Raw genomic sequence first — 16,648 nt, forward strand, 5'->3', positions numbered from 1 at the left:
GGTTCATATATGTTGACCTATGTCTGTTTGTTTTAAACTGACAGTCACTTAAGTTCAAACACTTTCTCCGTTTTTTATGCCCCTCCCTCATGTGTTGTGTTTTCGATGTCATATTTTACATCTTCATGTTTATCCCTTCACTGTTTTTTGTAGTTATAATTGATTTTACAATTTTTTTCTTTCAGTCTTCATACTAGTTTATTTAAGTGGTTTATCTACAGCCTTTACTATACATCTGCCTTTACTAGTGGTCTTTTTCCTTCCCTATACTTACTTCTGTTGTGGCCTTTTCTTTTCTACTTAAAGAAGCTCCTTTAACATTTATTTTAGGGTAGGTTTAGTATTGATGAACTCTTTTAGTTTGGGGTTGCCTGAGAAGTTCTTTATCTCTCCTTGAATTCTAAATGATATTCTTTCTGGGTAGAGTATCGTAGGTTGCAGGCTTTTCCCTTTCAGCAGTTTAAATATATTGTGCCACTCTCTTCTGGCCTACAAAGTTTCTTCAGAGAAATCAGCTGATAGCTTTATGGAGATTCCCTTGTATGTGATTCTTTGTTTTTTTCTTAATGCCTGTTTCTTAATCTTTAACTTTTGCCATTTTAATTATGATATGTTTTGGTGTGGGTCTGTTTTGCTTCATCTTATTTGGGACTCTCTGTGCTGCCTGGAACTGGATATGTTTCCTTCTTCAGATTTAGGAAGTTTTCAGCCATAACTTCATCAAATACATTTTTGCTTCTTTTCTTTCTCTCTTCTCCTTCTGAGACCCCTATAATGAGAATGTTGGTACACTTTGATGTTGCCTTAGAGGTCCATAAACTGTTCTCATTTTTTAAATTTCTTTTTTCTCTTTGCTGTTCTGATTGGGTGATTTCCATTATTCTGTCTTCCAGATCACTTTGGCCTTCTTCTGTATCACCTAGTCTGCTGTTAATTCCTTCTAGTGTGTTTTTTTAATTTCAGTTATTGTATTCTTCATTCTGGTTACTTATATTTTCTAGATCCTTGTTAAAATTCTCACTGTGTTCATGTATTCTTTTCTGTAATTCAATTAGCATTCTTGGTAGTAATGCTTTGAACTCTTTTTCTGGTAAATTATCTATTTCTGTTTATTAGTGTTTTTTTTCAGGTGTTTTCCCTTGTTCTTTCATTTGAAATAAATCCCTCTGTCTTCTCATTTTGCTTAACTTTTTGTCTCCTTTCTCTGACTCATGAAGTGGTGTCCTTGTGTGGGACCATTCCTATTTAGTCTGCATGTGCCCAGTGGCTTCAGTGTGAGCTGGACCTTCTCCTCTGCTCAGTGACCAATAATGCCCTACTGGGGGGCAGTGTTTGGTTTGAACTTGCTGGAACAGAAGCCCTGAGTGTTGGGACCAATCTGGCTCTGTGCCCTTTATGTGTGTGGTCTGTCCCCTCCTAGCATTGGCACCTTTCCCTCAGAGGAGAGCAGTGCTGGAGCAGAGGGGCAGCAGTAGGTGCTTAGTATGGGTTGAGGTATGGGCTGTGGTGGTCCTGGCACCAGAGTCCCAGACTTCTCTTGCACCCTTGCCTTCTTGGGTGCTAGCAATGGCTGCCATTGCTCTGTTCAAATGCTGTTCTGGGTCCAAGCCAGTTCTGTCACAACCTCACATTCCTCTCAGTTGCATCAGCCCTCACCCTAGTGTGGAGCTGGGCCATGGAGCAAGAGGGGTGAGAGCAGGTGCTTGGAGTGGGTCAGGGCACAGGCTGTGTTAATCCCAGCACCAGTCAGTGTCCCTGACCCCTCTTGATCTGTTGTCTCCTTAGGTGCCGGCAATGGTCACCCTTGCCCCATTCAGATGTTCTGGGTCAAATTTGGCTCTGTTCCTCATAACCATTCACTCCTCTCAGCCACAGCAGCCCTTATCCTAGTGCAGAGCTGCACCATGGAATGAGAGCGGTCGGGGGTGAACTCGGCTCGGGTTGGGGCACCTGCCGGGGTTGCAGGAAACTGGTCAGAGGCCTGGGCAGTTTCAATCTGCTTCCTCCACCTTGTTTTGGGAGTGAGCAAGTGTGTTTGTACTCTTCACAAGTGGAGTCTAGGTTTCTATGGCCTCACCATCAGTCCCACTCTTTTTTAAACCAGCTAAGGGGACTTGATTTCCCAGTGTCAGATCCAAGGGCTGGGGTGCCCAATAGGTGGCTCGCACTACTCCCCAAGAAGTATCTCCACACCCATGGAATTCCCCTCTACTCTGTGTTCCATCCCAGGGGTGCAGATCCCAACCTGATCACATCTCTTCCCTTCCTACCCAATTCCATGTGGATTTTTCTTACAGCCTTCTTTTTTTTTTTTTTTTTTATTTTCGGTACGTGGGCCTCTCACTGTTGTGGTCTCTCCCATTGTGGAGCAACAGGCTCCGGACGCGCAGGCTCAGCGGTCATGGCTCACGGGCACAGCTGCTCCGCGGCATGTGGGATCCTCTCAGACTGGGGCACAAACCTGTGTCCCCTGCATCGGCAGGTGGACTCGCAACCACTGCGCCACCAGGGAAGCCCCAGCCTTCTTTGTATAAGAGTCTTTCTGCCAGTCTCCAGTTTGTTTTCAGTGAGAATTGCTCTATATGTAGAAATATTTTTGATGTGTTCATGGGAAGAGGTTAGCTCTGTGTCCTCCTACTCCATCTTTATCCCTGTCCTGTGTCCTTCAATTCTGAATGTCAGCTTTGCTGGGTATTCTCGGTTGGAAGGTTAAGTGAGTGTCATGATATATTCAGTGTCTTCTAAAATGCTGCTGATAGTCTTATGGAGGTTCCCTTGTATATAACAAGTTATTTTTCTCTGGCTGGTTTTAAGATTCTTTCCTTGTCTTTAACTTTAGACATTTTAATCATAATATGTCTTGACGTGGGCCTTTTGGGGTCATCTGATTTGGAACTCTATGGCTGTCCTGGATCTGAATGTCTATTTCCCTCAGTCATTATTTTTTCAAGTATGTTTTCTGCCCCTTTGTCTCTTCCTTCTCCCTGTGGGACCCCTTTAATGTGAATGGTGGTCTGCTTGATGTTGTCCCTTAAGCTATCTTCACCTTTCTTTTTTTTTTTTTTCTTTTTTAGCTTCTCTAATTGCTGAGTTCCACTGCCCTGTCTTCAGGTTCACTGATCCTTTCTTTGCGTCGTCATCTAGTCTGCTTTTGAGCCCCTTTAGTGTATTTTTCAGTGCAGTTATTGTATTCTTCAGTTCTATGACTATTTGGTACCTGTGTTTTCTGTCTCTTTGAAGTTTTCACTGGGTCCCTCCATTCTTCAAAGTTCAGTGAGAATCTTTACGATTGTTTTTTTTAACTCTTGATCAGGTATCTCACTTACCTCCATTTCCTTAAGGACTTTTTCTGAGGCTTTACCTTGTTCTGTGTTTAAAAACTATTCCTCTGTTTCTTCGTTTTGCTTGACTGTGTTTGTTTCTGTGCATTAGATAAAACAGCCATCTCTTCCAGTCTTGAAAGAATGGCCTTGTATAGGAGAGGAAACTTTTTGCTCAACCCTGCCCTAGCTCTAGGTTGTCACTCAAACCTTTGTGATTGTCCAAGCCGCCTATTTTATTTTTAGCAGCTCCCAGTAGTTATGGGTCATCAATGTCCCAAAGAAGAGGATCTAAGTTAGGACCTCAGTTCAAGCTGATTGAAAGCTAGACCCTCAGGCAGCAGCTTTTAAAGTATGGAAATATATACAGTTCTCTGGGATCACAAGCGTTAAGTCCTACTGGCCACCAGAGCCTGGTGACCTAGAAGTGTCCCCTGGGGGCAGCCACAAGAACCAGGGTGCCAGAGGAATGTACAAGCTCCTTACTGGAGATACTGGCAAGCTGAAGTAAGGCAGAGGAGGAGTGCAAAGATGCTTTCCATCAGCCTTTATTTCCTGAGTACCTCAGTAGGCTGTTTGATATGTGCCTGCACCTCATACCAAAGCTCCAGGACGAACAAATAAGCCTCTTTCACAGAAAGACTGGGGGTGTATTTCACTTGCCTGTGTAGTGCCCTGAGGGTGGTAACTGGCCAAGAACTATGTCTCTGATTGTTACAGTCCCATGGGATCCAGGAATGCAAGCCCTCCAGCCAGCAGAGCTAGGTGATCAAGGGCATCCCCTAGGTGGCATCCATAAAAGCTGTGGCACCAGACCTAAAAACCAGGGCACCAGGCACGTGTAAAATCTTCCCTCTGGAAGATACTGGCACTCTGGAGCACAGTAGAGGGAAGAGTGTGAAGATGGTACCCAACAGCCTCCTTCCCCAGAGAATACCCCAGCAGGCCCCCAAATGTGTGTTAAATTAGATGCCTGCCCCTCAAGCTGATGATTTAAGATAAGCAAATAAGCCTCTTTCACGCAAGGTCTGTGCACCTCTCGGCCAGCTGCTCTCACACTGCTTCCTGGGGCAAGTCAGTCTGAGCACGTGAGCCCTTTAAGAGCCACTTCTCAGTGCACTGTAGCCTTTTGGGTCTCGTGGACATAAGCCCCATTGGTTTTCAAAACTGGTATTTCGGGGGGTTTTCTCTGAAGTCCAGGTCTTAAGAGTATGGGTGCCCAATGTAGAGTTCAAACCTTTTTTTCCTCAGAGAGAAGCTCCCCAGCCACTGCTGACCACCATCCTCCTTTCTGTCTCGATGTATGTGACTAATCTAGGCATCTCATATAAGTAGAATCATACAGTATTTGTCCTTTTATGTCTGGCTTATTTCACTTAGTATAATGACCTCAAAGTTTATCCATGTTGTAGAATGTGTCAGAATTACCTTTCTTTTTAAGGCTGAATTCCACTGTATGGAATTTTATTTATCTCCAGATGACCACTTGGGTTGCTTTCACTTTTTGGCTATTGTGAATAAAGGTGCTATGAACATGGGTATACAAATAACCTGATCGAGTCCCTGCTTTCACTTCTTTTGGGAATATACCTAGAGGTGGCATTGCTGGATGTATGATAATTTTATTTTTAATTTTTGGAGGAACCTCCATAATGTTTTCCATAGCAGCTGCACCATTTTACATTCCCATCAGCAGTGCGTAAGAGTTCCAATTTCCCCACATCCTTGCCAACACTTGTTTCATTTTGTGTTGTTTTTATTTATTTTATAAAAGCCATCCTAATGGATGTGAAGTGCTATCTCATAGCTTTGATTTTCATTTCCCTAATGATTAGTGATGTTGAGCATCTTTTCGTGTGGAAGAGGCTCCAGAAGAAAAATGTCTTCAGGGAAAATGAAGAAAAAATGGGATTAATAGATGCCTGATAGATTTGACTATGTGGGAGAAAAGTATTTACAGAGCTCTGTGGACTATAAAACACTTAGCCACAGGTTCGAAGAACTCTAAGAAATTTTTGTTTTAAATGAAGCAGTTGTTAACTCCAGGAAAATATAATATATGAAGTCAATAAATATTGTTTAGATTAAAAACTTGTTTAATTATATTGGGAAAATGGAGGGAAGATGCGAAAGAGCGCTGGTAGCTGTGAGCAGTGTTCACCAATGTTCCCAAATCTCTTCCACTTCTTGGACTCAGAATAGCATGTTTCATGCTTCCTGTGCAGCTAGAGAGGCCGTGCGGGCAGCTCTGGTCATATTCTGAGGAGATGGCACGTGCCCCTCTCAGTGTGGAGCACTGAAGTCTTGGTCTCTGGTTCTCAGTTCTCTCTCCCTGCTGTGATGAGCTCTGGCGCCCCCTGTTGACATGGCCGTGTTATAAGAAGGGGCAGAGTGACTACCTTTGTAGCAAAACCCTCCTCTGACTCCATTGGACCCTAGAGTGCACAGGAGTAGTCTGAGATGTGGGGATTCTTTGCTACTGCAAGATAATCTACGTCAGGGGCTAGGAAACTTTCTGTAAGGTGTCACAAAGTTAATATTTTAGGCGTTGCCACACATAATCTGTTACACACGCTCTTGTTTTTTTAAACAACTCTAAAAATGTAAAAATCATTATTAGCTCATAAGCTGTATGAAGATTGTACGAAGATGGGCTGTGGGCCAGGTTTGGTAGTTTTCAGACCCTGATCTAGATGACTGTAGTGGGTACCGACCGCAGATCGGCTGGGTCTTTGATGCTGGGGAAGACAGCTATGTCGCCCAACACAGAAGGCCAGGAAGTCTGGGGACTTAACACCCACTGACTGATGGGAGCTGGTGAATAAATATCTCAGCTCTGTGTGGGAGACCCTAAGGAGTGTGTTCACACTATTTCCTAGAATATCCTTATGGGCTTAAGTTCCAGCAACGGGCCAAATAAATCCCCTTTAGTGCTTGCTTTCCCGGTTCTTCCCTGATTCCACTCACCTACAGCATGTCCTGTACCTCCCAGTTAAACTGCTGACTTTTGTCTAGAATCCGCCTCTGGGGAAAGTCAAATGAATATATCTAACCCTAGTAGCACAGCTATTAGTGCAGGCATGTAGTGCTTCTGTGCCACAGGCTTAAGAGTCAAGCAGTGAAAGATGAGGAAATGGCATCGGAGTGAGAAAAGTGGTGACCCGTGTCTTGCCCATGTTACGGCAACACATCTGTGATAGCTTCTTGGCTAGGAGGCTGTGGAGAGCGGACCACAGCCCTCACTTGCCTCTAATCATTGGATGCTATGTTCCCTAAAGTGAATCTGCCAAGTGCATGTGCTAAATTGGCTTAGCTCTGTTTAAAGTCTTTTTAGTAAGTGACCAAGCCCTGCCTATCAGCTTCTCCACGTCTCCCATGTCTTTCCCTTCCGGTCTGTCCGATGTCCACGGGGCAAATACAGTCGTCTCCCGGGTGGATGTGAATATGGTGCTCCGTTGCGGGAAGCTCCCTATACTGCAGAGGACAGAAAGCTAAAACCCTCAAACCTCAGGCTTTCTTGCTGCGAGAATTCCAGATGCAGTCAGGGGCCCACTGATCAGATGCTCTTGCAGGGAAGGGTGACAGTTCGGGAACGTCTGACATTTTGTGGGCAAGCTGTGGAGGCACTGGCTTTATTCTGTGGCAGCGTTAGCAGAAGTCCCTTATCTGGTCACTACTTTCATGTGTGGGACACATGGGGACCCCTGTGGTCCATCTGCCTTTTGTTGGTACAGACCTGGAGGGCATGGTGACACAGCCTGGATGCAGCGTCCTGGTCTCTGCAAGGGCAGCGTGTTAGTGGAGCTAAGGGTTCCGGGGCAGCTTCTCATTCCCCTCTGCCCCATCTCTGGCAACGTTAGCCCATCTTCTGGTCTGCGATGCTGTGTGACGAGCTGTTCTCAGAGGCCTATCCTGGGCTGGCCCACCTGTCTTGCCAATTGTCTTATAGGCACTAATTTCTTCCATCAAATCCCTTCTGCTTCAACACAGCTAGGGTAGTTTGTGCCTCGCACTGAACCGGGGCTAACACGGTCTGAGATGGCATTCTTGCCTTCCAGTCTTCCCTTGGAGAGAGCCCGCATCCCCGCCCTGTTCTTACTTTGCATGGGCTAGAAGGCCCTCCCCACATTAGCTCCGGCCCACGCCTTCAGCTTAGTTCCCTCCGGCACTCCCTTGCACCCTGCAGGCAGCTGAAAGAAACAGTTCACCAGATTGGCCATGCAAGTTAACACCTGTTCCTTGCACACTCCGTTTCCTCGCACATCTTGCCCCCTCTACCAGGAACGCCCACCCCAGCTTTGTGCTTGCTTCCACCCTTGGCTCTCTTTAGTCCTTTCTCCATAGACCATGAGTTTTAACTTCACATTTATTCAAGTTATCTTTTGGTTCAAAGCCAGGGTCCAAATCCCAGCTCTGGCCCCTAATAGCTCTGTGACCGTGGGCAAGTTGTTTAACCTCTCTGTTCCTGAGTTTCCTCATTTTCAAAATGGGGATAATAGAAAGACAGATACCATATGAGCTCACATATATGTGGAATCTAAAAACCAACCACAAAAATGAGCTCACAGATACAGAGAACAAACTGGTGGTTACCAGGGGCGTGGCGGGGGGAGTGGGTAAAATGGGGTCAAAGGGTACAAGTTTCCAGGTATAACATAAATCCTGGGGATGTAGAAGAAATAAATGGGGATGATAACAGTGCTTCCTTCCGTGGGCGTTTTAGCTGCGCTTAGATTTGTTTTGTCTGTCTGGCAGCTCTTCATCACAGGGCCACAAACTACCTACCGAAGTGCTGACCTCTTCCCTGTGAGTCGGCCTGCGTGTGCAGACCGGCTGATCCAAGGCCAAGTCCCCCACCCACTTCTTATCCAGTTCTCACACACCCAAGCAATATTCCCCCTGCCCTAAATCACCCTAGGACCAAGTACTAGGCAACTGAAGACCACCCCTATAGCTCGAAGCCCCCTGGAATTATTCAGATCAGCCAATCCTAGACTGTTTACTCTGCCTTGCGTTGCCTTTCCTGCAGAAACCCCAGCAAAGGCTCTGGCCTAGACTTCCACCTCCTGACCAAAACCTGCCTCTGTGTGCTGTGACCTGCCCCTTCCTTTCAGGAAACATGAGTAATAAAAGTCTTCTTTCAGTGGCATCGACCTCTTGATGTCATCACTCAGTCACTTCCACAAATTAAAATCCCACAGGTGTAATTTTAGAACAATAAGATCGTGTGAGGATTAAATTAGTAAAAACTTCTAAAGAACTTAGTTGAGTGTCCGGCACATAGGAAGAGAAGCATGAGTGTTAGTGTTACTATTAATAAACAGCTTCCCATTGAACTTGGAATAAAATTCAAAGCCCTTCCTTACTTGAGGTTCCACGGGCTCATGCCCCTCCCTCTCCCGTGGTCCTGGGACCTGTGCAGTGGCACGTAGGCCTGTGCTCAGAAGGGCCCTGTGATTTGGTTTAATGCTGGACTGTTGCCATCCTGAAATTCTTAGTATGTTCTCAAAGTTCATTTCGTACTGGACCCCACAAAGCGTGGAGCCAGCTGAGCCACCAGCACACTAAGATCCAGCCCCACCAGCCTTCTTTTGGCCCTTTATACACTCCGAATTCTTCCCTCTCTCTACCTGAAATAATCTGTCCCTTTCTCTTCGTTTGATGAATTCCCATACATCCTCAGCTTAAATGTCCTCTTCTCAGACAGGCCTTTCTGGAGCATCCTTGCCCCCCCTGCTCCCATCCCGTTATTCTGTATCTTAGCTCCTTGCTTCTTCCTTTATAGGAAGGACATGGCATTTGTTAGATGTGAACCTGTCTCTCTTACTAGAATCAAGAATGTCACTTCCATGAAGGTAGAACCACATCTGACTTGTTGGCTGTGATATCCTCTGTGTTTAGCACAAAGCCTGACTAATAGTAGGCTCTCAATATTTGTTGGATGAGTGAACGCGGGACCTGCTTTAAGATCAAATTGCTGACCTCACCAAAGCTGATCATTCCCTTGGTCCCATCACCACTCTTTCTCTAAACGTCTTTTAGCACAGTGTTGCACTGTTTACATGGCTAATTCTGATTTCTCTAAATTTTAGACAGCCCAAAAATCTATATATGGTCATTTCTCCCTAATCCCTGGCTGAATCATGAATTTAAGGATTAGATGTAGGGAGATTTGGGGCTCCTTCTGTTACCTACAAGGATGATAAAGGTAGATTATTCTTTGACAGGTTAAGGATGCAAATTGTCATTTCTCGGGTAACCACTAAAAGAATAGCAAAGGAGGATTAGGGTATAATTTTCAAACTAATAGGAGAGAAAAGCAGAATTAAAAAAAACAATCTAAAGGAAGACAAAAATGGGGGGAAAAGGAACAGATGTAACAAACGAAGCTCATAAGAAGGTGGTAGATTTATATCTAAATATGTCAGTAATTATTTTATATACAATGGCTTAAATGATCAAGTTCAAGGGCAAAGATTTTCATACTAGGTTTAAAAAACCCTGAACTGTATGTTGTTTAACACAAGAATAAAATTTGAAAGCAAAGGTTTAAAAATATGTATCATATAAACACTAAAAGAAATATGTAGCTATTTAATATCTGAAAAATAGATTTTTTAAGACATTAAAAAGAAAGATAAAGAAGACTAGTTCCATGATAACAGGTTCACTTTGCCAGGAAGATAAAAGATATTTAAATATGTATACACCAAATCATGTGGCCTAAAAAGACAACACAAAATTTGATAGAACTACGAAGAGTAGAGGAGTGTATAGATAAGCCACCAATAAAGCAGGAGGTTTAATCATGCTTTTGGAAGCAGAATAAACACAACATCAGATTTTAAAAACATGACTTGACTGGACTCCAGGCCCCAGTGGCTTTACCAGTGAGATTTATCACATATTTAAGGGAGAAATAACTCCAATATTACATAAATCCTCCCAGCTAGAAAAACACATAGCACTCCCCAATTCATTTTATGAGACTAATACTGTCTTCATTCCAAAACCTAATAGGGACAGTTTGAGAAAGAAAAATTATAAACCAATTTTATTCAAAAATTGGACAAAACTCCTAAATAAAATATTAGTAAATGAAATCAATCTATTTTAGAAAGGAGTAATGCAACATGACCAAATTGGATTTATCTCAATAATTCAAGATTGAGTCAACATTAGAAAAATCCATTATAAAGTCAGCATATTAACAGATTAAATGAGATAGTCTTATTTTAATAGATGCAGAAAGTTTGTTTAAAATTCATTCTTTTATGATAAAATACTGTTAGCAAATTTGAAACCTAATGGTAAGAAAAGAGAAAGCTTTCCTTTTGAATTAGCAAAGAGATAGATATCTATTCTCATTTATATTTACTACTGCATTGAAGACCATAGGCAAGAAAAAGATATAGGAAAGAAAGAAATCTAACATTCATACATTTTGACTGTGTATATAAAGATTCTAAGTATAAATTAACATAACTAACATAAATTTAAGGTGGTTGAATAAAACATTTGAAATGAAATTTTAAAAATATCATAAGTATCACATAGCATAAAAAAGTATCACATACCTAGAAATTAATCTTGCAAAAGGCATTTCAGTCCTCTGGGAAGAACTTGCACAATTTTATTGAGAGAGATTAAAGAATACCTCAATCAATAAAAGAAGAGGTAGACCATGTTCATGGATTTTTAAGACTCAGTATGTAAACAGTCAATTTCCAACATATTGAATTATAAATTCAATGCAATCCAATCAAAATTCCAACAGGATGTTTTTCTGCCTAGTTTGTTTAAAAATACATGTGGAAATGCAAAGGGACAAGAATATCCATGACACACTTGAAGGAAAAGATAGTAAAACTACTCTATTTAGCAAAATGTAATTATAAGTCTATAGAGATTAAAACAGTATGGTTCTGGTACAGGAATAGACAGTTCTGAAATAGACACACACACACACAAAGACATCTGATTATGACAAAGAACAGTGAGGTAAGGACAAAGTTTTCAGTAAGTGTTACTAGGACAACTATAAATCCACATGAACAATATAAAATATAGGTGAAAAGCAAAATAATAAAACGTTGAGAATACAGGAGATTATATTCACGATTCCAGGGTCAGGAAATACTCTTTAAACAAGACACAAAACGGCTAATCTTTAAAAAAATGGTAAATATGTACTATGTTAAAATTAATAATTCTATCAGAATACCTCATTAAAAGAATTAAAAGGTAAGCTACACAGTGTGAAGATATAGTTTTAACACATATAACTGACAAAAGGTTTGTAGCAGACTATATAAATAACTATTACAAATCAGTAAGGAAACCCCAATAGAAAAATGGACAAAAGACCTGAACAGGAACCCATAAAAGATGATACGCAAATGTTCAATAAACAAATGCAAAGGTATTCTATCTCACTACAACCAAGGAAATGAAAATTAAGACCATGAGACACAACTAGATACCCACAGACTTAAAAGTTAAAGATGTTTTAACAATACCAAATATGTGTAGTAACAGGAATTCTCATAGCCTCCTGGCAAACATGTACAGTAGTAATACAACTAATGGGAAATTAGATTGCATTATCTGGTAAAGTGGTTGGCAGTGTTTTGCAGGCAGCTTCTAGGATGGCCCCAATGACCTTTGTCTCCTGGTATTAACATTTTTGTGTAATCCCCTCCCCTTAAATGAGGGCTGGACATAGTGACTTGCTTCCAATGAATAAAACATGGCAAAAACGATGGGCTGTCACTTCTAAAAATTAAGTTACAACAGAAAAATTTCCAGCTTTCTGGCTCACGCGCTCTCGCACGCTCTCTCTCTCTCTCTCTCTCTCTCTCTCTCTCTCTCTCGTGCTCATTCTGATGAAGCAAGCCACTATGTTGTAAGCTGCCCAAGGAGAGGTCCATGTGGCAAGAAAGCAATGGTACCTTCTAGTCAATAGCACAAAAGGAAATGAATCGTCCCAACAATCACGTGAATGATCTTGGAAGCAGATTCTTCCCTAGTTGAGTCTCAGGATGACTGCAGCCTTGTGAGAAACCCTGAGCCAGAGGACCCAGCTAGGCTGTGGCCAGGTTCCAGACCCACAGAAACTGAGATAATGTTTTAAGCCACTTAGTTTTGTAGTAACTTGTTATGCAGCAATAGCTAACTAATACAAATGTCAGCCAGGGAAGACTGTCTGTGTTAACTCAGCACCATAGCTCCCTTTCATGTTGCAGAACTAAGCATCTCAGGATCCCTTTTCCTGTATGAGTCCTGGTTTGTTACAGTCTGAGGAATGCACATGAGATACAGGGCGTAACTTTTTTTTTTTGGAATGTGTCACATGGCTTATGCGATCCTAGTTCCCTGACCAGGGATCGAACCCAGGCCCCGGCAGTGAAAGCACCGAGTCCTAGCCACTGGACTGCCAGGGAACTCCCTAGAGAGCATAACTGAGCTCAGCCAGAATCATGGTTTTCCAGCCTACTCCACCCACAGCTTCCCCGTCTCTGTTGGAGGAACTCCATCCTTTTAGTTGCCAGCCCAAAACACCTGGAGTTTTTCTTTTGGTCTCTAACACAGTATATCCAATCCATAAAGAAATCCTGATAGCTGTAGTTTTAGAAGACAGCCTGAATCTGACCATTTCTATCTCCTCCATTGCTATCCTGTCACCTTCACGGCATCTTCATTTCTTAAGAGTCTAGTCTCACCAAATGCGAGTGATGCTTTTAAAAAGTCAAATCATAAACTCTGCTGCTCAAAACCATGAATAGCTCCCATTTCCAGAGTAAAATCAAAGCCTTATTGTGGCCCACATGCCCTACGTGATCTTTCCCTGTCTCCCTTCGGACCTCATCTCTACTGCTTCCCTCCTTGTTCCCTCTGCTTGCAGCCACAATGGCCTCCTTGCTCTTCCTCAAACACCCCAGGCACGCTCTGCCCTAAGCCGTTGCCTAGGCTGCTCCCTCCTTTCCAGCAGCTTTCCTCAAAGGGGGCTCTGTAAATCACCTAGATGGCTGATTCAATAGGTGTGGGGTGAGCCTGAGGAGCTGAATTTTCTAGTAAGTTTCCAAGAGATGCTGCTGCTGCTGATGTGCGGACCATACCCTAGGGCATCTCTTGATGCAATATATTAAATTCTCTCCTATGCATCTAGAATAAATGTTACTACCATCCTGGGGAGAACTGTGAAAATAATCGCCAACACCATTTTGTCTTTGTTCAGGTGTCACCTTCTTAGTGAGATCTACCCAGATGATCCTACTTAATACTGTGATCTCTCCCCATCTCCATTTTCTCACCTCCTCCCTTACTTTCATCCCTTTTCTTTTTTCTGCCATAGCACTTAAGACCTGTACTGTGATTTACTTACTTGTATGTGGTTTACTGTTGCTCTACTAACTAGAATGTAAATTCCAAGATACAGGGATCTTTGGTTTTTATTCCAAGGGCTGAACAGACTTTTTTGAATATAAATGAAATACTTGATTTGCAAATGAGTTGAATCCTTTCACCTTCTCAGAATATAAACTCATTTTTAAAAAATGTACTAACTGAACTACATATGTTCATAGGAAGAGCACAGTCGTGGCAAAAACAGACTTTTGAGATCAGATACACCTGGATTCAAAAGTCAGCTTCACTATTTACTAGCTAGATGTTTACACTAGGTTAATGTCACATCCCTTGGGCTCAGGGTCTTTACTTTTTAAATGGTGGTAATAGGAGGTGATTGTTAAAAATTAGACAAATATATAAAAAATTTCTAGCACAGTCACTAGCAAAGTGACTAAGAAAGTGCTTGTCACTAACAAAGTGCTCAATAAGTATCACTTCTCCTTTGATACCTCACCTCCTCTAGCCCACATTTCATTTAAAGGACAGGCTAATTAAAAGCCAGTCTTTTAGTTCCCCATGGAACTATGTAGAAAGGCACATTTCTTAAAAATAAAAATCCCTAATGACCTTCAGGAGAACTCTGTTTTAAAACTTAACATTGACACCTTTTACCTAACCTTTCCATAGCAACTTGAGGTGAAAAGTTTTCCAGTGTACATCAACTATAGTGTAGACTAATGATAATACTTCTGACACTGGGAAAAGAAATACTTCAAGTTCAACCCCCCCAAAATATTGGAATCTCCACTGACAGTATTCATCCACAAATGGGTTTCTGGGCAAGAGGCTCCTTGGGTTCTAGTGACCATCCTAAGTGGTACCGAAACCCCACTGCAGAACTAAAACCTCACATCTCTTCTCCCAAGCATTTTAGAGAGAGAGAATTGTTTACAAATGTGAACATTCTGCCTACCCGCCTCAGGTATAAATGCTCTGTACGAGAGCATAACAACAATGACAATACTTTCACAGTCGTGGTGAAACGGAGGCGTGGTATTCGTACTGTTTATGCTGCACATTCATGCGTGACCTGATACTGCTGAAATAGTCTTTATTTCTGAACATTCCAAAACAGCAGTGTACACAGTAACAAATATGAAGTCATATACCATAAGAAAGCATTCATTAGTGCAAATGGATTTTGTAAAAGGTCTATCAAAAAGATTTATTTGCTTTAAAATGCGTTCATTTCCAGAAGCATTATTAATAAAATGTTACAGTTTCATCTTCTGTAAAAGTATTGAAAATCAATTGTAGTACAGTAGCAAACATTGCAGGTATTAAGTGCAATGAGCTTGTGATGCCATTATAAATGGGAAACCCACGTATGACAATAAATTAACAATGAAAACAACAAGACCATCTCACTCTGTTGTCTGGCTGGCTCAGTGTTCAATGCTTCAGATTACATTGTGCTCATTCAACATAATTTTATGTCTCTCAAATTGTTATGATGGATTTTTGCTGATATATCCCTAGAGCTAAAAAAATAGTACCTTACCACAAAAATATTTTTATGGCACAAAATTTAAGTTGTTCCACAGTGGTTCACGTAGGTGTAAAAAGAAATAGGCACAAAAAATAAAATTCCTGTAAACTATAAAAAAGTGAATTTCAAAGCATACGTTATAGAACCTGGTTGTAAAGATGCAGTGTATTAAAATACAGAACATGTAATGGGAAGATGTTTAGAACATGTAAGTAAATTGAACAAGTTACTTTAAGAAACTCAGATGGCAAAGAAAGCATTATGGATACATCTCAATTCTCTCAAAAAGGATTCAGGTACATATCAGTTCTACAAAAACTTCCTAGCTCTAAGTGTCACAATACTGCAACCATGGATTTGTGAACGCTGCAGTATCTCAGGCAAATATTTAAGTGCAATAATTAGTCTCTGGTGATTGGTCCATTGAAAAACAATGCAGTAAATATGTTAAAACGCAGAAGGGAAAGAATATCCCGACACCCGCTGTTACCCAGCCAGCTAGGTAACACGACCCTCATTTCCACTTCTTTCCAGCTGTTCAAACGTACATAGAACTGCATCAGTAGCAACCATCTCTCCAGTTTCCATCCCTCAGAGTGCTGAGTGAAGACAGAGGCTTTGGAGGCTGAAGGAAACTATAAAGGAATGAAAAAAGGACACGGCTTGTAAGTAATCCCACGAGTCCCATCACTTACTTTGATCTACTCTCCGCCACTCCAGCAGTGACAACGTGCTGGCACCTTCCCAAGTGTGCCTTGTATTTCTGGGCCTTCAACATGCTCATCTGATGGAAAGCCCAGTTCTCGGCACGTTGCCACGCATGTTGTATGTGCACAAGCAGATTTGCAACCTAAGCGGAAAATGATCAATACCCTTAGTGTATAAAGAATATTTTAAAATCAGAAACAGATAAACTCAGGAGAAAAATGGCCCAAAAACATAAGTGGTTACTTCACTGAATACAAATTGAAAATTTCTTCATGTTATTCTGTCTTACAAATAATCAAAGATTTGCCTATTATATTGGCTGAGAATTTGAAAAGAATGATAATACCCAATGTTTGCCTAAGTTTGTGGAAACAGACCCTCTCATTGTCTGGCAGTGACAGCCCTTCCAAGAGGTTAGTTTGAAGACATATATCTAAGGATAAATGGACTGTCCACAATGACCTACATATATCAAATTATGTGATTCTATTCAGTCACAACTGCAACACAGCCTGGCATTGAACAAACATGCACCAAAATGATTTCTACCTGGAGAGTAGGATTATTTACTTTTCTGTGTTTGTTTTACAATAGTTTCTGAATTTATTTTTGATCTGAGCACCTATTTATCGGAAAGGAAAAACTATTTATAGCTACCCGATGCATAAAGAAAAATTACTTGTTCTCACATCCTGCCTCTTCTACTCTGTCCTCAACTTGC

General features: G+C 41.7%; 1 protein-coding gene across 2 annotated transcripts in view; it reads right to left on the bottom strand.

Moving 5' to 3' along the window:
• Window positions 1-14,853: 14,853 nt before the first annotated feature.
• The window catches only part of SLAIN1 (SLAIN motif family member 1), a gene marked incomplete at its 5' end in the record, with an annotated part of 60,332 nt that continues 58,537 nt past the window's right edge, over window positions 14,854-16,648 (bottom strand). For both annotated transcript variants that reach the window (XM_082675910.1, XM_082675909.1), the window contains one exon: window positions 14,854-15,854. In XM_082675910.1, coding sequence (XP_082532036.1) covers window positions 15,779-15,854 — 76 coding nt within the window. In that variant the 3' untranslated portion in view covers window positions 14,854-15,778. The remainder of the gene's footprint in view (window positions 15,855-16,648) is intronic.

The sequence above is a fragment of the Grampus griseus genome (assembly GCF_964374135.1).
Source record: "Grampus griseus genome assembly, chromosome: 18".
NCBI lineage: Eukaryota > Metazoa > Chordata > Mammalia > Artiodactyla > Delphinidae > Grampus > Grampus griseus.